General features: G+C 42.0%; 2 protein-coding genes across 2 annotated transcripts; both read right to left on the reverse strand.

Annotated features, from left to right (window-relative positions):
- Window positions 1–8,344: 8,344 nt before the first annotated feature.
- LOC118153766 (uncharacterized) lies at window positions 8,345–9,644 on the reverse strand. Its single transcript, XM_035300560.3, has one exon. The coding sequence runs from the start codon at window positions 9,589–9,591 to the stop codon at window positions 9,067–9,069; it is 525 nt and encodes a 174-aa protein (XP_035156451.2). The 5' UTR covers window positions 9,592–9,644; the 3' UTR covers window positions 8,345–9,066.
- Window positions 9,645–20,879: 11,235 nt separating this feature from the next.
- Window positions 20,880–21,895, reverse strand: LOC103787297 (uncharacterized). The gene has a single exon (XM_008990355.4). The coding sequence runs from the start codon at window positions 21,840–21,842 to the stop codon at window positions 21,345–21,347; it is 498 nt and encodes a 165-aa protein (XP_008988603.1). The 5' UTR covers window positions 21,843–21,895; the 3' UTR covers window positions 20,880–21,344.
- Window positions 21,896–24,865: the final 2,970 nt, after the last annotated feature.

Below are 24,865 nucleotides of genomic sequence, written 5' to 3' on the forward strand. Positions count from 1 at the left end.
CGTTGAATTCGCAAACGGTGAGTCAGTGCTGCATTTCCAGACTGATCTTTGTTGCCCACAGAGCGGGGAAACTCCCAAGTATAAAAAGACACGGGACGCCAGGCAGTAGGTCTGCCTGGCGAAGCCGGCAGCCGGAGCGGCGGCGGCCGGCCCTACCCAGCAATCCCCACAGGGCGCGCTTGTCCGGGTGCCTTGTTGAACCGGCAACCTGAGACTTGAGAGGGCTGGACTTGAGACTGAACAAGACTTGCACAGTAGCCCAGCCCAGGGGATTGCAGGGACAGATCGCTTGGGATACCCAGTGGGACGAACAAAACCGCGATTTCAAACTATCCCGGGCAGACGGTCCGAGACGCTCTGTGGGGGAGGGGCGTCCACCACTACGGAGGCAACCTGCCCCAACTGATATACACGCCCACTGCTGACGCAGCCAGCCGTTGCCGAGGCAACCCGCCCCAACTGAGATACATGCCCACTGCTGACGCAGCCAGCCGTTGCCGAGGCAACCCGTCCCTACTGAGATACATGCCCACTGCTGACGCAGCCTGCCGTTGCTGAGGCAACACGCTACAACGAAGAGACTCCGCCGCAGGGCGTGGCGGAGACCACAGCAGAGCCTGCAGGAACAGCGCGAATCACACAGCAGCAGGGCGGAGCCTCGGCAGCCAAACAGTGGCTAGTCTGCCTTTGAGCTGGGCAGGACACCTGATCGGACATCCAAAAATAAAGCCCAAACCCCTCAACACAGAGCATTTGAGAAAAAAAAAAGGGTTGTTTAATGAGCTGTGTTGCAGCAGAATCAAACATAGCAGCCTAACAGCCCTGAATGAACAACAGAGTGCACAGCTCAGCAATTAAACCCCTATAAAGTACAAACTGTCTCCTCAAGCAGCTCCCTGACCCCTCTATATCCAAAAGACTGTCATTAGGCAGGCATCATCCTGGGACAAAGAGAGCAGAAAAAGAAACTGGTAGCATCCCTCGCTGTGCCACGGCTACTAGAGGTGCACCCCAGACAAGCAGGGTCTGGAGCGGACCTCAACAGTCATACAGCGAAGGGGCTAGACTGGTAGAAGGAAAACCAAGCAACAGAAATACTTCATCATCAACATTCTGGGTGTCCACTCAGAGACCCAAACGAAAAGTCAGCAACTACGCAGACGACCAGCGGACAAATCCACAAAGATGGGAAGAAACCAGCGCAAAAAGGAGGAAAACACCCGAAACCAGAACACATCGCCTCCTAGAAAGGACCAAAACTCCTCACCAGCAAGGGAACAAAGCTGGACGGAGAATGACTGTGACGAAATGACGGAATTAGACTTCAGAAGATGGATAATGAGAAACTTTTGTGAGCTAAAAGATCATGTATTAAATCAATGCAAAGAAACTAAGAACCTTGAAAAAAGATTTGAAAAAAGATTCAAGGAAATGATAACAAGAATGGATACCTTAGAGAGGAATATGAATGAATTAAAGGAGCTGAAAAACACAATACGAGAACTTCGCGAAGCAAACGCAAGTTTCAACAGCCGAATTGACCAAGCAGAAGAAAGAATATCTGAAGTCGAAGACCAACTCAATGAAATAAAACGAGAAACCAAGATCAGAGAAAAAAGCGCAAAAAGGAATGAACAAAGTCTCCAAGAAATGTGGGACTGTGTGAAAAGACCTAACCTACGTTTGATAGGTGTACCAGAAGGGGACGAAGAGAATGAATCCCAGCTGGAAAATACTCTTCAGGACATCATCCAGGAAAATTTCCCCCACCTAGCAAGACAAGCCAACACTCAATTGCAGGAAATACAGAGAACACCACAAAGATATTCCGCAAGAAGAGCAACCCCAAGGCACATAATCGTCAGATTCAACAGGGTTGAAATAAAGGAGAGAATACTAAGGGCAGCCAGAGAGAAAGGTCGGGTCACCCACAAAGGGAAGCCCATCAGACTCACAGCAGATCTCTCGGCAGAAACACTACAAGCCAGAAGAGAGTGGGGGCCAATATTCAACATTCTTAAAGAAAAGAACTTTCAACCCAGAATTTTATATCCAGCCAAACTGAGCTTCAGAAGTGAAGGAAGAATAAAATCCTTTGCGAACAAGCAAGTACTCAGAGATTTTGTCACCACCAGGCCTGCTTTACAAGAGCTCCTAAAAGAGGCACTACACATAGAAAGGATCAATCAGTACCAGCCATTCCAAAATCACACTGAATGCTAAAGAGCTTCAACATAATGAAGAATCTACAACAACTAACAGGCAAAACAGCCACTTAGAATCAAAATGGCAGTATCAAATTCACACATAACAATATTAACCCTAAATGTAAATGGACTAAATGCACCAATCAAAAGACACAGACTGGCAAATTGGATAAAAAGCCAAAACCCATCAGTGTGCTGTATCCAGAAAACCCATCTCACATGCAAGGATACACAAAGGCTCAAAATAAAGGGATGGAGGAAGATTTACCAAGCTAATGGAAAGCAAAAAAAAGCAGGAGTTGCAATTCTCATCTCTGATAAAATAGACTTTAAAGCAGCAAAGATCAAAAGAGACAAAGAAGGCCATTACATAATGGTAAAAGGATCGATACAACAAGAAGAGCTAACGATCCTAAACATATATGGACCCAACACAGGAGCACCCAGATACATAAGGCAAGTTCTTAATGACTTACAGAAGGACTTAGACTCCCACACAATAATAGTGGGAGACGTTAACACTCCACTGTCAATACTAGACAGATCAACCAGACAGAAAATCAACAAGGATACCCAGGGCTTGAACTCAGACCTGGAGCAAGCAAACCTGGTGGACATTTACAGAACTCTCCACCCCAAATCCACAGAATACACATTCTTCTCAGCACCACATCACACCTACTCTAAAATTGACCACATCATTGGAAGTAAAGCACTGCTCAACAAATGCAAAACAACTGAAATCATAACAAACAGCCTCTCAGACCATAGTGCAATCAAGTTAGAACTCAGAATTCAGAAACAGACCCAGAACCACACAGCTTCATGGAAACTGAACAACTGGCTCTTGAATGTTGACTGGGTAAACAACGAAATGAAGGCAGAAATAAAGAAGTTCTTCGAAACCAATGAGAATGAAGACACAACGTGCCAGAACCTCTGGGACACATTTAAAGCAGTCTCTAGAGGAAAGTATATAGCAATAAGTGCCCATATGAGGAGAATGGAGAGATCCAAAATTGACACCCTATCGTCAAAATTGAAAGAGCTAGAGGAGCAAGATCAAAAAAACTCAAAACCCAGCAGAAGACAAGAAATTACTAAGATCAGAGCTGAACTGAAGGAGATTGAGACACGAAAAACCCTTCAAAAAATCAATAAATCCAAGAGCTGGTTTTTTGAAAAGATCAACAAAATAGACAGACCACTAGCCAGATTGATTAAAAATAAAAGAGAGAACAACCAAATAGATGCAATAAAAAATGATAAAGGGGAAATCACCACAGATTCCACAGAAATTCAAACCATCATCAGAGAATATTACAAACAACTCTATGCGCATAAACTAGTAAACCTGGAAGAAATGGATAAATTCCTGGACTCCTGTGTCCTCCCAAGCCTAAACCAGGAGGAAGCTGAAACTATGAATAGACCAATAACAAGGTCTGAAGTTGAGGCAGCAATTAAGAGCCTACCTCACAAAAAAAGCCCAGGTCCAGATGGGTTCACAGCCGAATTCTACCAGACACACAAGGAGGAGCTGGTACCATTCCTTCTAAAACTATTTCAAACAATCCAAAAAGAGGGAATCCTTCCCAAATCATTTTATGAGACCAACATCATCCTGATACCAAAACCCGGCAGAGACCCAACGAGAAAAGAAAACTTCAGGCCAATATCCATGATGAACATAGATGCAAAAATCTTCAATAAAATATTGGCAAGCCGATTGCAACAGCAAATCAAAAAACTTATTCATCATGATCAAGTAGGATTCATCCCAGGGATGCAAGGCTGGTTCAACATACGCAAGTCTATCAACGTAATTCACCACATAAACAGAACCAAAAACAAAAACCACATGATTATCTCAATTGACGCAGAGAAGGCATTTGACAAAATTCAACAGCCCTTTATGCTAAAAACCCTCAATAAACTCGGTATCGATGGAACGTATCTCAAAGTAATAAAAGCTATTTATGACAAACCAACAGCCAATATCATACTGAATGGGCAAAAACTGGAAGCATTCCCTTTGAAATCTGGTACTAGACAAGGATGCCCTCTTTCACCACTCCTATTCAATATAGTACTGGAAGTTCTAGCCAGAGCAATCAGGCAAGAAAAAGAAATAAAGGGTATTCAAATAGGAAAGGTGGAAGCCAAATTGTCTCTATTTGCAGACGACATGATAGTATACCTAGAAGACCCCATCGCCTCAGCCCAAAAACTCCTGAAACTGATAAACAACTTCAGCAAAGTCTCAGGATATAAAATCAATGTGCAAAAATCACAAGCATTCGTCTACACCAATAACAGACTTAAAGAAAGCCAAATCAAGAGCGAACTGCCATTCGCAATTGCTACAAAAAGAATAAAATACCTTGGAATACAACTCACAAGGAACGTAACGGACCTCTTCAAGGAGAACTACAAACCACTGCTCAACGAAATCAGAGAGGACACAAACAGATGGAGAAACATTTCATGTTCATGGTTAGGAAGAATTAATATCGTGAAAATGGCTATACTGCCCAAAGTAATTTACAGAATCAATGATATCCCCATCAAGCTACCATCGACTTTCTTCACAGAACTGGAAAAAACCACCATGAACTTCATATGGAACCAAAAGAGAGCCCGCATAGCCAAGTCAATTCTAAGCAAAAAGAACACAGCGGGGGGCATCACACTACCGGATTTCAAACTATACTACAAGGCTACAGTAATCAAAACAGCATGGTACTGGTACCAAAACAGAGATATAGACCAATGGAACAAAACAGAGGCACCGGAGGCAACACAACATACATACAACTATACAATCTTTGATAAACCTGACAAAAACAAGCAATGGGGCAAGGATTCCCTGTTTAACAAATGGTGTTGGGAAAACTGGCTAGCCATGTGCAGAAAGCAGAAACTGGACCCCTTCCTGACACCTTACACCAAAATTAACTCCAGATGGATTAAAGACTTAAACATAAGACCTGGCACCATAAAAACCCTAGAAGGAAATCTAGGCAAAACTATCCAGGACTTAGGAGTAGGCAAGGACTTCATGAACAAAACACCAAGAGCATTGGCAACAAAAGCCAAAATAGACAAATGGGACCTAATGAAACTCCACAGCTTCTGCACGGCAAAAGAAACAGTCACTAGAGTGGATCGGCAACCAACAGAATGGGAAAAAATTTTTGCAGTTTACCCATCTGACAAAGGGCTGATATCCAGAATTTACAAACAACTCAAGCAGATTTACAGGAAAAAAACAAACAAGCCCATTCAAAAGTGGGCAAAGGATATGAACAGATACTTTACGAAAGAAGACATATATGAGGCCAACAATCATATGAAAAAATGCTCATCGTCACTGGTCATCAGAGAGATGCAAATCAAAACCACATTGAGATACCATCTCACGCCAGTTAGAATGGCGATCATTAAAAAATCTGGAGACAACAGATGCTGGAGAGGATGTGGAGAAAAAGGAACACTTTTACACTGTTGGTGGGAGTGTAAATTAGTCCAACCATTGTGGAAGACAGTGTGGCGATTCCTCAAGGCCTTAGAAATAGAAATTCCATTTGACCCAGCAATCCCATTACTGGGTATATATCCAAAAGACTATAAATCGTTCTACTATAAGGACACATGTACACGAATGTTCATTGCAGCACTGTTTACAATAGCAAAGACCTGGAATCAACCCAAATGCCCATTGATAATAGACTGGATTGGAAAAATGTGGCACATATACACCATGGAATATTATGCAGCAATCAGAAATGATGAGTTCGTGTCGTTTGTAGGGACATGGATGAATCTGGAAAACATCATCCTCAGCAAACTGACACAAGAACAGAAAATGAAACACCGCATATTCTCACTCATAGGTGGGTGATGAAAAATGAGAACACATGGACACAGAAAGGGGAGTACTAAACACTGGGGTCTATTGGGGGGAAAAGGGGAGGGCCAGTGGGAGGGGGAGGTGGGGAGGGATAGCCTGGGGAGAAATGCCAAATGTGGGTGAAGGGGAGAAGAAAAGCAAAGCACACTGCCATGTGTGTACCTACGCAACTGTCTTGCATGCTCTGCTCATGTACCCCAAAACCTATAATCCAATAAAAAATTAAAAAAAAATAAAATAAAATAAAAATAAAACAAAAAAAAAAATAAAAAAAAAAAATAAAAAAATCTGGAGACAACAGATGCTGGAGAGGATGTGGAGAAAAAGGAACACGTTTACACTGTTGGTGGGAGTGTAAATTAGTTCAACCATTGTGGAAGACAGTGTGGCGATTTCTCAAGGCCTTAGAAATAGCAATTCCATTTGACCCAGCAATCCCATTACTGGGTATATATCCAAAGGACTATAAATCGTTGTACTATAAGGACACATGCACATGAATGTTCATTGCAGCACTGTTTACAATATCAAAGACCTGGATCCAACCCAAATGCCCATTGATGATAGACTGGACTGGGAAAATGTGGCACATATACACCATGGAATATTATGCAGCAATCAGAAATGATGAGTTTGTGTCATTTGTAGGGACATGGATGAATCTGGAGAACATCATTCTCAGCAAACTGACACAAGAACAGAAAATGAAATACTTCATATTCTTACTCATAGGGAGGTGATGAAAAATGAGAACACGTGGACACAGGGAGGGGAATACTAAACACTGGGGTCTATTGGGGAGCAAAGGGGAGGGCCAGTGGGAGGGGGAGCTGGGGGGGATAGCCTGGGGAGAAATGCCAAATGTGGGTGAAGGGGAGAAAGAAAGCAAAACACACTGCCATGTGTGTACCTATGCAACTGTCTTGCATGTTCTGCACATGTACCCCAAAACCTAAAATGCAATAAAAAATTAAAAAACAAAAAAGAATGTGATAGTTCTTCATCTTCTTTACCCCATCACACAATGACTATCACAGTCAGTTACTTTTATCTGTTAGTTTAGTCTTCAGAGGATTCTAGATACACCGCCTCAGAAGTTGGCATCTGTCTTGGAAACCTACCTTGTTAGCCCATCAGAGATATTTTTTCCCGTCCCATGCCAGGAGGAGGTCCCAAGATGATGGCCCAGGTCGCTAACATTTCTAATTTCTCAGGGCCAGTATCAATCAATCATTCCATGACTGAATACTTCGGTTGTGTCATTAATTCAGGAACAAAAGTACCAGTCTTCCGTCTATCATGTCTTCCACGAATGAGGAAGTTCTTCCACTTTCCCTCCTTCTTAAATTCTACTGATTTCCCTGAAAATCAGAAGAATTGGTTTCTTCAGATGCTTCCTATTTGCCTCACAAAACACAGAAGGTCGTTTTCTACCTTTAGTCGGCAGAGAGATTATGGTTTGTGCAAAGCCATACATGCCCACTGGATAGTCCCTCAATCCCCAAATGTGTTTTACATAATTTTCCTAATAACAATTTGATGTGAGAGACAATTTCACTTAATGCGGCTTAATGTATTGTTCATATTTTAGAGGAAATAACTTAATTTCATTTTGCTTTGTCAACAGGTATTCAGGAGAAGGAAGCCATGTAAGAAAATCATTTATATGATATAAATCCCCAAATGAGACTCTTTCATGGGGATACAATGCATTCTCACAAATGTTTGATGCAGATTAATTGAATAAATAGTTGGTCAGAGGCAGAAAGGAAAAGAGAGCCACATTCAGCGGAGTTATTATATGCAGTCCCTGTTTTCATACGATGTAGTTATTCCTCACTGAGGTGTGGAAAACTAATTTGGGAAGACCCTTGTGAACAGAAATATTATCTGCAAATATGTGAGATTATACCACCCATGTTCAATAAACTCAGTGCATGTCTTGCTCTTACTGGATCCCAATATCATTTCTACTGTACTGAGAGTTAAATAGGAGTGTTCTTGGGCATAAAGAGAAGATCTCACCTTGGACCCGAGTCTGTCCTTTATTATCTACATCAAATCACACAATAAATTGTTCTCAGCTGAAAAATTGAGGCAATAACACATGAGCATCTGCTTTCAGAATCAAATTGGATAATACATATAGCCTGCAATATGTGTATAACTCCCTTATCACGAATTCTGTAGAATAAAACAAAACACCATACAAGATGGAGGATGGTTCAGAATTTATTTAGAAACATATATGTGGGAATCTGTGCTACAAGGGACATAACCCAGAGTTATGGTAAAAAGAAGAAAGAAGGGTAAAAAACCATAAGGAGGAAATTGAAAATGAGAATATGATTGTGAATATTATGGATCAGTTGCAGAAATCTAAATTTCTGAGAAGCAGAGAATAAAGCTCTTGACTTTAGTGTCAAAGCTGAGACCAAACTGAGGACACAGGAAGCTGGCACATGATCCACAAAGCGTAAGGAAAAAGAGAATCAAGATGAAGTCCTCTGTCCTCCCTCAAGCTTATTCACAAGAATTTTAACATGCAGAAACATTATAAAAGAAATTGGTGAGAGCATTCTGTGTTTGAAAGTAAATTTGTCCCCTGAAAGATAAGTCAGTGGGGGCTGGGCAAGGTGGCTCATGCCTGTAATCCCAATATTTTGGGGGGCTGAGGCAGGTGAATCATTTGAAGTCAAGTGTTTGAGACCAGCCTGATCAACATGGTGAAACTGTGTCTCTACTAAAAATACAAAAAATTAGCCAGGCCTGTAATCCCAGCTAGCTGGGAGGCTGAGGCAGGAGAATTTGTTGAACTGGGGAGGCAGAGGTTACAGTGAGCCAAAATCATGCTACTGCACTCCAGCCTGGGTGACAGAGTGAGACTCTGTCTCAGAAAAAATAGCCAGAAGGTTGTGTGAGGATGATGGTCCTTGGCAGTGCTGATCAGCAGCAGCAAGGCCGGCAGCAGCTGGACACACAGGTGGGCTGGCAGCAGGTGGTCCTGCAGCAGGTGGTCTCACAGCAGGCTGGGCGGCAGCAGGGCTGGCAACAGCTGGATCCACAGCTCTGGTTCAGGCAACCAGGCAGAGAGACACAAGTGGGGTGGTAGCAGGTTCTCGTGCAGTACACAGGTGCACAGGAGCTGGTCTGGCCACAGCGGGACCCACAGCTGGTTTGGCCACAGCAGCTGGACCCGCAGCAGGTGGGCTGGCAGCAGGGTGTGCTGCAGCAGGAAGGCTGGCAGCAGCTGGTCACACAGGTGGGCTGGCAGCAGGTGGTCCCGCAGCAGGTGTTTTGACAGCAAGTTGGGCGGCAGCAAGGCTGGCAGCAGCTGGACACACAGCAGGAGGGCTGGCAGCAGGGTGTGCTGCAGCAGCTGGTCACACAGGTGGGCTTCCAGCAGGTGGTCCTGCAGCAGGTGGTCCGGCAGCACGTAGGCTGGCAGCAAGGGGAGCAGCAGTGGGTCATGGTGTCAGGTGGGGAGTGTGGGCTCCTGTTCAGAGGTGAGTTTCCCAAAATCTGAGAACTCCTTCCAATCTGGGCCTTTTATACATGTGGCCTCCAAAGTTTCCACCAATCAGCAGGACTTTTCCTTGTTGCTGTTTACATTGTTTTCCACAGTCCGATTGGGATTGTCTAAGGGGAAGTTGTTTTTGAAATCTTATGAATCTTTTGAAAGTAAGGGTTTAATCTGTTTCTTAATTGTGAGTTACTCATAGAAATGTTGTTTCAAGTAAAAGGAAGGCAGTCTCATCATCAGCATGCTTCCTGCTCTGACCATCATCTTGTCATGTGATAGTTCCTGGTGACCAGGGAGGCTCAGGAAGTTCTCTCTGCCCAGCCTCATCTTTTGGCTGTATGTAGACTGGAAAGCACCTGTGAGGAGAAGCATGATGCTAATATACTCACAGTGATGAATTGAATCCATGCTTGGGACCAAGACTGTTCACCCACCAATCTGATTCAATACTAACAGGCATCTCTCTCTGTACAGCTTACTTTACCTGTTTCTTCCAGTTCTATGAAGCCTCTTGGAAAGAGGGCGTTCAGCACAATGTGCTCCAGGTGGCAGAGTGGAACCCAAGCTGACAGGTAGAAAGAGGAGGAGTTCACTGGAATTCACGAAGCCTCAAGCAATCCACATGCTGGGGTGAGCATTCATCCTGATTTGTCTGGGACTGAGGGGCTTACCAGCATGTGAATGTGAGAGTGGGAATTACTGTGACATAACTGCTCTAGGTCTAGGAAAAGCAGTCTGAGCTGTGGCTCTAGTCCTAACCCAGGTTATTGACATAGTTATTGGCACCTCTCTCTTGATCTCTCTCTCTCTCTCGCTCTCTCTCTCTCTCTCTCTCTCTGTTTTCAATGAGGAAATTAGATGAGTTCAGGTGATAGCTGATTTCTCTTTGAGGTCTTCCATGTTTAAAACTTTTTAAGTTATACCATTTGTTTCAGAAGAATGCAAATTATTAATTAGTATCTTGATATAATATTATATTGTAAATACAGCTAGGTCTCCATTACCAGTTTACAAAATAGAAATCAATTCAGTTCCCTCCAATATATCTTCTTATTTGTCTTCAAAGGTAGCTAGTCACTCTATTAAGTTATAATCCTGAAGGTCAGTTTTGGCTTTTTCTTTGACTTGTATGTAAATAAAAATCATAGAATTTGCTTCATTGTGTTTTTGGCATAATTGAAAGCAGCAATTATAACCTGGTCATTTGGACCCTTCATGTCAGCACAGCAGCAGATAGATAAAGGAGTTACTATTTCGTGAGGATAATTTTCACAAAGCCATATAGCATAGGGAGAATGTATCTGGAACTCAAGAGATTTACTGGATATATTAATTTATTACACTGCCATGAAAAACTATGACAAATGGCTTAAATGTATGTTACAGTTCTGAAGGCTAAAATTAAGGTGTTGGCAATGCTGTTTTCCTCTGAAGGCTGTGAAGGAAGTGCCTGTTCCAGGTCACTCTCCTTGACCTGTGGATGTCTATCTTCTCCATGTGTCTCTTACATCATCTTCCCTCTCTATGCATCCTGTTTTAATTCCCCCTTTTCATTCAGACATCAGTCATATTGAATCAGAGGCACAATTTATTCCAATATTACCTCATCTTAACATATTGCATTTAAATGACCCTATTTGAATATAAATTCTTGGGGACATAACTGAACCCATAACCCTGGAGTATCTTATAGTGTGTCCATGCACAGTGATACACACAAATGAGTAACAAAAGCAACCACAGTTGGACAATGGTATAGTAACTAGAGAGTCAGATCCATTAGTCAGGAAGTTCAGAGCTACTCCTTCAGGCAATTATCTAGATCAACCAGAGTGCTGGCCAGGGGTGAAGGGAATACAGAACTGGTGGAAACTGATGGAGATTATGAATCTCAGAAGGAACCCATTACAGCAGAAGTATCTTTTCTCTTCTTTTCCTTTCTTTGCTTTTCTTTCTTTCTCTCGTTCCTTCCTTCCTTCCTTCCTTCCTTCCTTCCTTCCTTCCTTCCTTCCTTCCTTCCTTCCTTCCTTCCTATTCTCTCTTGCTCTTTTTCTTCCTCTCTATTTTTTATTGTTCTCATTTCTTTCTTAGTTTTCTTCTCCTCTCTCACCTTCTGTTCCTCCTCTTCCTCCTCCTTTTCCTCTTTCTTCTAAGGTTCATGATTGTCCACCACATTTAAGAAGCAAAGATTGGATATGAGTGGAGCAAATGATAGATCACAGACTGGTCTTCATTACCACACCTGTTTATCATGAAACCTAGTGTGCTCAGACCAATTTCCATCTGTCAGAATCTGCATCTCTGTCCCTTAGGGCTATTGTATTGCAAATACAGAAAGTCACGTCACCTGTACATGCTAGAGGGAGAAAAGCATTCAACTAATGACTCTGAGAATGGATTTATGAAGACTCCAGCTTTCTCATTCCTGAAGTAGGACAATTCTAATTTGTGTGTTTTTCATCATTTCTGATAAATTTCCCTTTAGCTTAAGCTTCAGTTGATCTCTGTCATGGTGGCTTCATAGCCTACCCTTTTCTGTATCAGTTCCATAATCCCTCCCGGTGTGATCTGCACTTCCTGATACACGCTTTGGAACCTTTCTCTCAGACTGTCTTCTGAGAAAACTACGACATTACATTACTTCTCTTAGCCTCGATTTCCTCATGTCTATGTTTGGAACACTAATGACTATTTTGAAAGTTTGTTCAAGAATTAATGATAATGTACATAAAAGATTTAGTCAATATCCATCAAATAATAGGCAACTGAAAACATATTAGTTCGTTTCTGTCCAGAAAATTCCTAAACTAATTTTAATGTTGATGATAAGAATATGTTTATAATAAATAACTAGATAAACTAACTTTTTTTCTTTTAAGTTGTGGCATGCATATGCAGAATGTACATGTTTGTTACATAGGTATACAAGTGCCATGGTTGTTTGCTGCATCTATCAACCCATCCTCTAGGTCTTAAGCCCCGCATGTGTTAGATATTTGTCCTAATGCTCTCCCTCCTTTTGCCCCCTACCCTCTGACAGGCCCTGGTGTGTGATGCTCCCTTCCTTGTATCCATGTGTTCTCATTGATCAGCTCCCACTTATGAGTGAGAACATGCGGTGTTTGGTTTTTCTGTTCTTGTGTTAGCTTGCTGAGAATGATGGCTTCCAGCTTCATCCATGGCCCTGCAAAGGACAGGATCTCTTTTCTTTGTGGCTGCATAATATTCCATGGTGTATATGTACCACATTTTCTTTATCCAGTCTATCATTGATGAGCATTTGGGCTGGTTCCAAGTCTTTGCTATTGTAAATAGTGCTGCAGTAAACATATATGTGCATGTGTTTTTATAGTAGAATCATTTATATTCCTTTGGGTATCTACCTAGTAGTGGGATTGCTGAGTCAAATGGTATTTTTGGTTTTAGATCCTTGAGGAATTTCCACACTGTCTTCCACAGTGGTTGAACCAATTTACAATACCACCAACAGCATAAAAGCATTTATATTTCTCCACAGCCTCACCAGCATCTATCATTTCCTGACTTTTTAATAATCACCATTCTGACTGGCATGAGATGGTATCTCATTGTGGTTTTAGCTTACATTTCTCTAATGATCAGTGATGATGAGAATATTTGTAAACCATACATCCAACAAAGGTCTAATATCCAGAATCTATCTACAATCTTATTAGAAAGTGGTCAAAGGACATGAACACTTTTCAAAAGAAGACATTCAAGTGGCCAAAAAGCATATGAACAAATAATCAACATCACTGATCATTAGAGAAATTCATGTTAAATCCACAATGAGATACCCTCTGACACGAGTTGGAATGGCTATTACTAAAGTCCAAAAATAAAAGATGCTGCCAATGTTTTGTAGAAAAAAAAAAAACACTTATACACTGTTGGGGAGACTGCACATTAGTTTAATCATTGTGGAAAACAGTTTTGGGATCTCTCAAAGAACTTACAATTATTATTTGACCCAGCAATCCAATTATTGGGTATATATTTTTCTACCATAATACCATATATTATGGTATTATGATACCACATATATACCAAAGGAGTATAAATTGTTCTACCATAAAGACATATGCCTGCGTATGTCCATTGCAGCACTACTCACAATAGCAAAGACATAGAATCAACTAAAATGTGCATTAAAAGTAGACTGGATAAAGAAAATGTGATACATATACAGCATAGAATACTATACAGACATTAAAAAAGAACAAGATCATGTCCTTTGCAGCAACACAGATGGAGCTGGAGGCGATTATCCCAAGGGAACTAACACAGGAATGTAAAACCAAAAACCACATGTTCTCACTTAAGAGTGGGAGCCAAACATTGAATAATATGAACACAAAGAGGGGAAAACAGACGCTAGGACTTATTTGTGGGTGGAGGGTGGGAGGAGACTGAGAATCAACTGGCTCTTGGGTATTTTTAATTATTTATTTATATATATATGTTTTTATTGCATTTTAGGTTTTGGGGTACATGTGAAGAACATGCAAGATAGTTGCATAGGTACACACGTGGCAGTGTGATTGGCTGCCTTCCTCCCCTTCACCTAGGCTCTTGGGTATTATGCTTATTATCTAGGTGACAAAATAATCTGTACACCAAACCCTGCAACACACAATTTAACTATAAAATAAACCTGCACACATACCCCTGAACCTTAAAAAGAGTTAAAAATTTCTTTAATGCAGGTGAATTGAATGATTGGCTGGTATAGGCTGAGACAAAATAAAATCCCTGCATTCAGGGCAGCTGCTAAATGCAGCCCCTACTGCTGTACCATGTAGCTGTTCCTCATTGACCTGTGGGAAACTGATTTGGGAAGACCTTTGTGAACTGAAATGTTGTCTCTTGCCAAATATTAGAGGTTGTTTTTTTCCCTTGTGAGGTAAACTCAAGTGGCTAACTTGCTACTGCAAGTCCTTTCTACTTTATTGAGAGTTAAATGTAAGTGCTTTGGACAGAAAGAAAAGACGCAACCTTGGTTCCAAGTCTGTCCACTATTAGCTACGTAACATCACACATTAAATTTTTCGCAGTTGGAAAATGGAGGCAATACAACATGACTGTCTATTTTGAGAATCAAATTGGGTAATACATATAGTGTGTGATGTGTGTGTAAATCCCATATCAGGAATGCTTTGAAAGAATCCAAGACACCATATGAGATGAAGAATGGTTCTGAATTCATTTATTGAGGAGTATATAGGTAAGAATCCCTGTTTTTAGGGAGATAACCCAAAGTGATCACTAAAAGAAGAAAGGAGGATACACGAATCATGAGTACATTGAAAAGAAAACATAATCGTGAAGATTCTTGATCAGTTGCAGAAACTTAAGTTTTTTAGGGGAAGAGAATGAAGCTCTTGACTTTAGAGTCAAAGCTGAGACCATGATTCTAAATTGGGAACACATAAAGCTGGCACATGATCCACAAGGTGTAAGGAAAAAGAGAATCAAGATGAAGTACTCTGACCTCCCACAAGCTGATTGACAAGATTTTAAACATGTAGAGAATTCATAAAAATGTGGACGAGAGCATGGTTTCTGGCAGCAAAGTAAATTGGTCCCCCAAAAGATAAGTTGGTTGAGCAGAAAGCTGTTGTGTGAGGATAGTGGTTCTCTTGGGAGTTAATCAGCAGCAAGAAGGCTGGCAGCAGCTGGATCCACAGCTCTGGTTTAGGCAACCAGGAAGGCAGACACACGTGGGGTAGTAGCAGGTTCTCGTGCAGTACACAGGTGCACAGGAGCTGGTCTGGCCACAGCTGGAGCCACAGCTGGTTTGGCCACAGCAGCTGGACCCGCAGCAGGTGGGCTGGCAGCAGCTGGTCACACAGGTGGGCTGGCAGCAGGTGGTCCTGCAGCAGGTGTTTTGACAGCAAGTTGGGCGGCAGCAAGGCTGGCAGCAGCTGGACACACAGCAGGAGGGCTGGCAGCAGGGTGTGCTGCAGCAGCTGGTCACACAGGTGGGCTTCCAGCAGGTGGTCCTGCAGCAGGTGGTCCGGCAGCACGTAGGCTGGCAGCAAGGGGAGCAGCAGTGGGTCATGATGTCAGGGATGGAGGGTGGGCTCCTGTTCAGAGGTGAGTTTCCCAGAATCTGGTGACTCCTTCCAATCTGGACCTTTTATACATGTGGCCTCCAAAGTTTCCACCAATCAGCAGGACTTTTCCTTGTTGCTGTTTACATTGTTTTCCACAGTCTGTTTGGGATTGTCAAAGGGGAAGTTGTTTCTGAACTCTTATGAATCTTTTGAAACTAAAGATTTAATCTGTTTCTTAATTGTGAATTATTCATGGAGATGTTGTTTCAGATAAAAGGAATGAGGTCTCATCATCAGCATCATTCTTGCTCTGACCATCTTCTGGTCATGTGATCATTCCTAGTGACCAGGGAGGCTCATGAAGTTCTCTTGCCCAGCCTCACGTTTGGCTGTGTGTAGGCTGGGCAGTGTCTTTGGGGAGAAGCATGATCCCGATATATTTACAGTGACAAAATGAGTCCATGCCTGGGCCCAAGACTATTCACCAACAAAATTCTAATTCAAGACTAACATGCATCTCTCTGCAACCTATACCACCTGTGTCTTTTGATTCTGTGAACGTCACTTGGGAAGAGGGTGCCTGGCACAGTGTGTTCCATGCACGTGGCAGAGCTGATCAAGCGTAGGTGGATGCAAAGAGAAATCCACTGGGATTTTGGCAGTATTAAGCCATCTATGCCCTGGGGTGACCATTCATTCTGACTTGTCTGGGAGTGTGGGGATTACCAGAATGAGAATGTAGCACTTTCTATGACATAACCGCTTTAGTTTCAGGCCAACCAGCATGAGCTGTGGTTCTGGCCCTAACCCTGGTTACTAGCACAGGTAGTGTCATTTCTTCTCTCTCTCTATTTCCTTTGAATGGAGGAATTAGATGAGTTGAGATGATACCTGATTCATCTTGGAGTTCTGACATGTTTAAAACATTTTTTAGATATACCATTCACTTCAGAAGAATGCAAATTATTAATTTCTAACTTGACATAACATTATGTTGTAAACACACCTATGTCCCCATTACGAGGTTAGGAAATAGAAATTAATCCCCTTCTCTCCCAATTATATTCTCTTACTCATTCCCAAAAACAGCTAATCACTCTATCAAGTTGTAATCCATTAGGTAAATTTTAGCTTTTTAAAATTTTCATGTGAATAAAAATGATGGGATTTGCTTCTCTATTTCTTTGGCATAATCAAAAGTAATCGTTATTGCTTAGTCATTTTGGACTCTTCGTGTCAGCAGACCAGCAGACAGAGAAAGGAGTTACTATTTGGTGAGGAGTAAGTATCCTCCAGCCACCTATTGCAGGAGAATATAGCTCAGGAGATTTACTGAATGTATTAATTTACTAGCACTGCCATAAACAAATTACTGCAAACCAAGTGACTTAAATTTGTTTTGTCACAGTTCCAAAGGCTACTAGTCTAAAATTAAGGTGCTGGCAATGTTGTTTCCTTTCTTTTTTTTAAAAAAATTATACTTTAAGTTGTGGGGTAAAACTGCAGAATGTGCAGGTTTGTTACTTAGATATACACATATCATGGTGGTTTGCTGCACCCATTAACTCATTATCTACATTAGGTATTTCTCCTAATGCTATCTCTTTCCTACCCCTCCTACCCCCTGACAGGCCCTGGTGTGTGATGTTCCCCTCCCTGTGTCCATCTGTTCTCATTGTTCAACTCCCACTAATGAGTGAGAACTGGCAGTATTTGGTTTTCTGTTCTTGTGTTATTTTGCTAAGAATGATGGTTTCCAGCTTTATTCATGTCCCTGCAAAATACATGAAGTCATCTTTTTTATGGCTACATAATATTCCATGATGTGTGTGTGTCAGGGAATGCTGTTTTCATCTGAGGTCCATGAGGAAAATTCCAGCTCTCTCTCCTTGACTTGTAGTTGTCTATCATTTCCATGTGTGATTGACGTAATTTTTCTACTATCTGCAGACTGTCTCTGAATTTCCCCCTTTTATATAGACATCAGTCATATTTAATCACAGGCCCAATTGTTTCCAACATGACCTTGTCTTATTATATAATATTTAAAATGATTCCATTTGAATATGAATTTTGGGGGACACAAATTAACCCATAACACTGGAGAATCTCATAGTGTGTCCATACCCAGTAACAACCACAAATGAGTAAAAACGGGAATCACAGTGGACAATGGTATAGTAACTAGAGGCTCAGACGCTTCAGGAAGGAAGTTCTGAGGTATTCCATCAGGCAGTTATCTAGACCAACAGGAGTGCTGGCCAGGGGTGAAGAGAGAATAGAACTGGTGGTAATTAATGGAGTTCATGAATCTCAGGTGCAAATAGCAGCAGTAAGTGTAGCTTATTTCATTGACCTTCATTTTATATCTTCCTCTCCTTTCTTTTCCTTTTCTTCTTCCTTCCTTTTTTCCTTCTGATATATTTACTTTTTCTTTCCTTCCTCCCTCCCTTCCTTCCTCCTTCCTTTCTTCTTCCTCGCTTTTCCTCTCTCTCTTTCTTGCTTGCTTTCTCTCTCTTTCTTTCTTCCTTTTTTCTCTCTCTTTCTTTTTTCTTTTCTCTTTCCTTCTCCTCTCATCTTCTGTCCCTTCTCTTTCTCCTCTTCCTCTCCTCCTCATTTTCCTTCCTCTAGAGCTTGTGGCTGTCCATGACATTTAAGTAGCAAAGATTTGACTTGAGTGGAGCTAATTGTAGACTGTAGAAAAGTTTTCATGACTGCGCCCATATAACTTGGATCTTAGTGTGCTTGGACTAATTTCCAGAATCTGCATCTCTGTGCCTAAGGACTCTTGTATTGCAGCTATAGAAAGTCATGTCACCTGTGCATGACACACAGAGGAAAACACTCAACCAATGATTCTGGAGTGCTGATTTATGAAGACTCCAGCTTCCTCATTCCTGAAGTAGGATAATTCTAGCTGTGTCGTTTTCATCATTTCTGACAGTTTTCCCTTTAGTTTAAGCTTCAGTTGGTCACTCTGATATTGGCTTAATAGTGTACCATTTTCTGTATCACTTCCCCAATCCCCACCAGTGTAATCTGCACTTCCCAACTGCTTTCACTAGGATCCTTTCCTCAGTGTCTCTTCTGAGAGAAACTAAACTATGACATTGTATTAACTCTCTTAGTCTCAGTTGTCTCATCTCTACGATGAGAACATTAATACCTATTTTGAAAGTTTGCTAAAGAGTTAATGTTCACAAAGCATTTAGCCAATACCCACCATAGAGTAGGCAACCCAGAACATGCTGGTGTTTTTTGTTCAGAAAGTTCCTAATTTTAACCTTGAAGATAAGAATGTTTTTATAATAATTAATGGATCAACTAGATACTTTTTTCCTAGCTGTACTGAGGAATAATTGACAAATAAAAATTATTCATATTTCAGGTATACAAGGTGATCTCTGATATATATATATATATATATATTCATTGTGAATAACATCTTTATCAGCTCGTGTAGTCACCATTTCTTTTTTATTTTTATGGTGTGAACATTTAAGATCTACCTTCTCAGCAAATTTCAAGTATATGATAAAGTATTTTTAGCTGTAGTCACATTACCGTACAGTAGACATGCTGAGCTTATTCATCTTGCATAGCTAATGTTAGTCAAAGAGAATGTCCTAGTTCTCATCTCCTTTACTTCATCACTGAACGATGATCACCGTAAGCGGTCCTTGTCTCTTAGCCAAGTCTTCAGAGCATTCTAGATTCACAGTCTCAGAAGTCGGCATCTGCCATGGAAATCTACATTGATGGCTCATCAGAGGTATTTCTACCGCTCCCATGCTGGTAGGAGGTCCCAAGAAGGTGACCCAGGTCTCCAATTTTTCTATTTCTCTCAGGGCCACGATTAATCAATCCTTCCATAAGTGAATGCTTCGCCTCCATCAGCTCAGGACCAAAAGCACTAACCTCTGTCTATCATGGCTTCTACGTATGCACAAGTTCTACTTTTCTCCTTTCTTACATTCTTCTGATTTCCCTGGAAACACAAGATTTTAGTTTCTTTAGATGCTTCATGTTGGCCTCATGAAATGGAGAAGTTTGTTTTATTCCCTTCCTTGGCTCAGAGATTATGGATTGTGCCAAGTCTTACATGCCCATTGCATAGTTTCTCAATTCCCAGCTTTGTTCTTGATTTTCCTCATAACATTTCAATTAGGAGACAGATAGTCTTCATGTGGCATAATGTGTGGTCTGTATTTTACAAGGAATAACTTAGTTTTCTTTACTTTGTCAATAGATATTCAGGAGATGAGGGCCATATAAGAATTCTATTTACATGATACCAAGAATAAGTCCCTTCAATTGAGACTCTCTCTCATGAGGACACAATCAATTCTCAAGCATTTTTTGATGCAGATGAATTGAATGAATGGCTCGTCAGAGGCTGAGATAAAAAGAGATCCTGCATTCAGGGCAGCTATTAAATGCAGTCCCCGCTGCCATATCATGCAGCAGTTGCTCACTGAAGTGTGGGAAATGAATTTGGGAATATTTTTGTGAACAAAAATGTTATCTGCAAATATGAAGGATTATTCCTCTTATTGTTAAACAAACTCAAGCGCATGTCTTGCTAGTGCTGACTTTCAAGGTCATTTCTACCTTATTGAGAGTTAAATGTAATTGTCCTTGGGCAGAAGGAAAGGACCTCATTTTGGATCAGACTCTGTCCTTCTGGTTTTTTTTTTTTTTTTCTTTTTGAGATGGAGTCTTGCCTCCCAGGCTGGAATGAAGTGGCACAATCTTGGCTCCCTGCAACCTCTCCCTCCTGAGTTCAAGCAATACTCTGCGTAAGCCTCCTGAGTAGCTGGGATTCCAGGCACCCACCGCCATGCCTAGCTGATTTTTTTTTGTTTTTAGTAGAGATGGAGTTTCACCATCTTGGCCAGGCTGGTCTTGAATTCCTGACCTCTTGATCCACCCTCCTTGGTCTCCTAAAGTGCTGAGATTACAGTGGTGAGCCACCATGCCAAGCTGAGTCTGTCCATTATTGCCACATAACATCACACATTAAATTGTTCTCAGCTGAAAAATGAAGGTAATAATCCATGACCATCTGTTCTGAGGATCAAATTAAATAATACATATGGTATGTTATATGTGTGTAAATCCCATATCAAGAATGCTTTAAAATAAAACAAAACACCATGTGAGATGAGGATGGTTCAGAGTTTATTCAGAAACATGTAGGCAAGAATGTCTGCTACCAGGAACATGACCCAAAGTCATCATGAAAAGAAGAAAGACACAAGAACAATGAGGAGGATATTGAAGACAAAATTATGACTACAAAGATTATGGATTAGTTGCAGAAACCTAAATTTCTGAGAAGCAGAGAATGAAGCTCTTGACTTTAGAGTCAAAGCTGAGACCATGACTCCAAACTGAAGACACAGGAACCTGGCACATGTTCCACACGGTGTAAGGAAAGAATCAGGATGAAGTACTCTGCCCTCCCTCAAGCTGATTCACAAGATTTTAAACATGGAGAGAATTCATAAAAACGTGGGTGAGAGTATGGTGGTGGTCAGCAGCAAAGTAAATTACTTCCCCAAAAGATAAGTCAGTTGAGCAGAAGGCTGTTGTGTGAGGATGGTGGTCCTCTTGGGAGTTGATCAGCAGCAAGAAGGCTGGCAGCAGCTGGACACACAGGTGGGCTGGCAGCAGGTGGTCCTGCAGCAGGTGGTCTCACAGCAGGCTGGGCGGCAGCAGGGCTGGCAGCAGCTGGATCCACAGCTCTGGTTTAGGCAACCAGGCAGGCAGACACACATGGGGTGGTAGCAGGTTCTCGTACAGTACACAGGTGCACAGGAGCTGGTCTGGCCACAGCAGCTGGACCCGCAGCAGGTGGGCTGGCAGCAGGGTGTGCTGCAGCAGGAAGGCTGGCAGCAGCTGGTCACACAGGTGGGCTGGCAGCAGGTGGTCCCGCAGCAGGTGTTTTGACAGCAAGTTGGGCGGCAGCAAGGCTGGCAGCAGCTGGACACACAGCAGGAGGGCTGGCAGCAGGGTGTGCTGCAGCAGCTGGTCACACAGGTGGGCTTCCAGCAGGTGGTCCTGCAGCAGGTGGTCCGGCAGCACGTAGGCTGGCAGCAAGGGGAGCAGCAGTGAGTCATGGTGTCAGAAGTGGACGGTGGGCTCCTGTTCAGAGGTGAGTTTCCCAGAATCTGGTGACTCCTTCCAATCTGGACCTTTTATACATGTGGCCTCCAAAGTTTCCACCAATCAGCAGGACTTTTCCTTGTTGCTGTTTACATTGTTTTCTACAGTCAGTTTGGGATTGTCAAAGGGGAAGTTGCTTCTGAAACCTGATGAATTTTTTAAAAGTAAGGGTTTAATCTGTTTCTTAATTGAGAATTAGTCATAGAGACTTTGTTTCAGATAAAAAAAAGGAAGGCAGTCTTATCATCAGCTTAATTCCGGCTCTGACCTTCATCTGGTCATGTGAGTGAGTTCCTGTGGCTGGGAGGCTCAGGAAGTTCTCTCTGCCCAGCCTCATGTTTGACTGCATGCAGACTGGGAGGTGTCTGTGGGCAGGGGCATGATGCTGATATGTTCACAATGATGAATCGAATCCATGCCTGGCCCCAAGCCTATTCACCCACAAAAGTCTGATTCAAGAGTAACAGGCATCTCTCTCTTTCTCTTCAACCTATGTCTTCCACCTGTGTCTTCCAGTTCTATCAAACTCACTTGGGAAAAGGGTGTTTGGCACAATGTGTTCCAAGATGCAGAGCCAGACCAAAGCAGGTGGGTAGACAAAGGAGTCCACTGAGATTCAGAAAGCATCAAATGGTCTCTGTGTTGGAGTGACCATTTATCCTGGTTTGCCTGGGACTGACAGGTTACCAGCATGAGAATGTGGAACTCTCTGTGGCATAAGTGCTCTAGATCTGGGCAAATCAAGCTGGTCCTAGCCTAAACCTGGTTACCAGTACAATTAGTGGCATTTCTTTTCTCTTTTTGTTTTCAGTGAGGGAATTAGATGCATTGAGAATCATTTTATTTATCTTTGAGGGCTAACATGCTAAATACCTATTTTAGGGATATCATCATTCTTTTTTTTTAAAATTTTTTATTGGATTTTAGGTTTTGGGGTACATGAGCAGAGCATGTAAGACAGTTGCGTAGGAACACACATGGCAGCGTGCTTTTCTTTCCTTCTCCCCTTCACCCACATTTGGCATTTCTCCCCAGGCTATCCCTCCCCACCTCCCCCTCCCACTGGCCCTCCCCTTTTCCCCCCAATAGACCCCAGTGTTTAGTACTCCCCTTTCTGTGTCCATGTGTTCTCATTTTTCATCACCCACCTATGAGTGAGAATATGCGGTGTTTCATTTTCTGTTCTTGTGTCAGTTCGCTGAGGAGGATGTTCTCCAGATTCATCCATGTCCCTACAAACGACACGAACTCATCATTTCTGATTGCTGCATAATATTCCATGGTGTATATGTGCCACATTTTTCCAATCCAGTCTATTATCAATGGGCATTTTGGTTGATTCCAGGTCTTTGCTATTGTAAACAGTGCTGCAATGAACATTCGTGTACATGTGTCCTTATAGTAGAACGATTTATAGTCTTTTGGATATATACCCAGTAATGGGATTGCTGGGTCAAATGGAATTTCTATTTCTAAGGCCTTGAGGAATCGCCACACTGTCTTCCACAATGGTTGAACTAATTTACACTCCCACCAACAGTGTAAAAGTGTTCCTTTTTCTCCACATCCTCTCCAGCATCTGTTGTCTCCAGATTTTTTAATGAGAGCCATTCTAACTGGCGTGAGATGGTATCTCAATGTGGTTTTGATTTGCATCTCTCTGATGACCAGTGACGATGAGCATTTTTTCATATGATTGTTGGCCTCATATATGTCTTCTTTCGTAAAGTGTCTGTTCATATCCTTTGCCCACTTTTGAATGGGCTTGTTTGTTTCTTTTTCTGTAAATCCGTTTGAGTTGTTTGCAAATTCTGGATATCAGCCCTTTGTCGGATGGGTAAACTGCAAAAATTTTTTCCCATTCTGTTGGTTGCCGATCCACTCTAGTGACTGTTTCTTTTGCCGTGCAGAAGCTGTGGAGTTTCATTAGGTCCCATTTGTCTATTTTGGCTTTTGTTGCCAATGCTTTTGGTGTTTTGTTCATGAAGTCCTTGCCTACTCCTATGTCCTGGATAGTTTTGCCTAGGTTTCCTTCTAGGGTTTTTATGGTGCCAGGTCTTATGTTTAAGTCTTTAATGCATCTGGAGTTAATTTTAGTGTAAGGTGTCAGGAAGGGGTCCAGTTTCTGCTTTCTGCACATGGCTAGCCAGTTTTCCCAACACCATTTGTTAAACAGGGAATCCTTTCCCCCTTGCTTGTTTTTGTCAGGTTTATCAAAGATTGTATAGTTGTAGATACGTTGTGTTGCCTCCGGTGCCTCTGTTTTGTTCCATTGGTCTATATCTCTGTTTTGGTACCAGTACCATGCTGTTTTGATTACTGTAGCCTTGTAGTATAGTTTGAAATCCGGTAGTGTGATGCCCCTCGCTGTGTTCTTTTTGCTTAGAATTGACTTGGCTATGCGGGCTCTCTTTTGGTTCCATATGAAATTCATGGTGGTTTTTTCCAGTTCTGTGAAGAAAGTCAATGGTAGCTTGATGGGGATGGCGTTGATTCTGTAAATTACTTTGGGCAGTATAGCCATCTTCACGATATTAATTCTTCCTAACCATGAACATGGAATGTTTCTCCATCTGTTTGTGTCCTCTCTGATTTCGTTGAGCAGTGGTTTGTAGTTCTCCTTGAAGAGGTCCGTTACGTTCCTTGTGAGTTGTATTCCAAGGTATTTTATTCTTTTTGTAGCAATTGTGAATGGCAGTTCGTTCTTGATTTGGCTTTCTTTAAGTCTGTTATTGGTGTAGACGAATGCTTGTGATTTTTGCACATTGATTTTATATCCTGAGACTTTGCTGAAGTTGCTTATCAGTTTCAGCAGTTTTTGGGCTGAGGCGATGGGGTCTTCTAGGTATACTATCATGTCGTCTGCAAATAGAGACAATTTGGCTTCCACCTTTCCTATTTGAATACCCTTTATTTCTTTTTCTTGCCTGATTGCTCTGGCTAGAACTTCCAGAACTATATTGAATAGGAGTGGTGA

The sequence above is a fragment of the Callithrix jacchus genome, chromosome 5 (assembly GCF_049354715.1).
Source record: "Callithrix jacchus isolate 240 chromosome 5, calJac240_pri, whole genome shotgun sequence".
Lineage (NCBI taxonomy): Eukaryota > Metazoa > Chordata > Mammalia > Primates > Cebidae > Callithrix > Callithrix jacchus.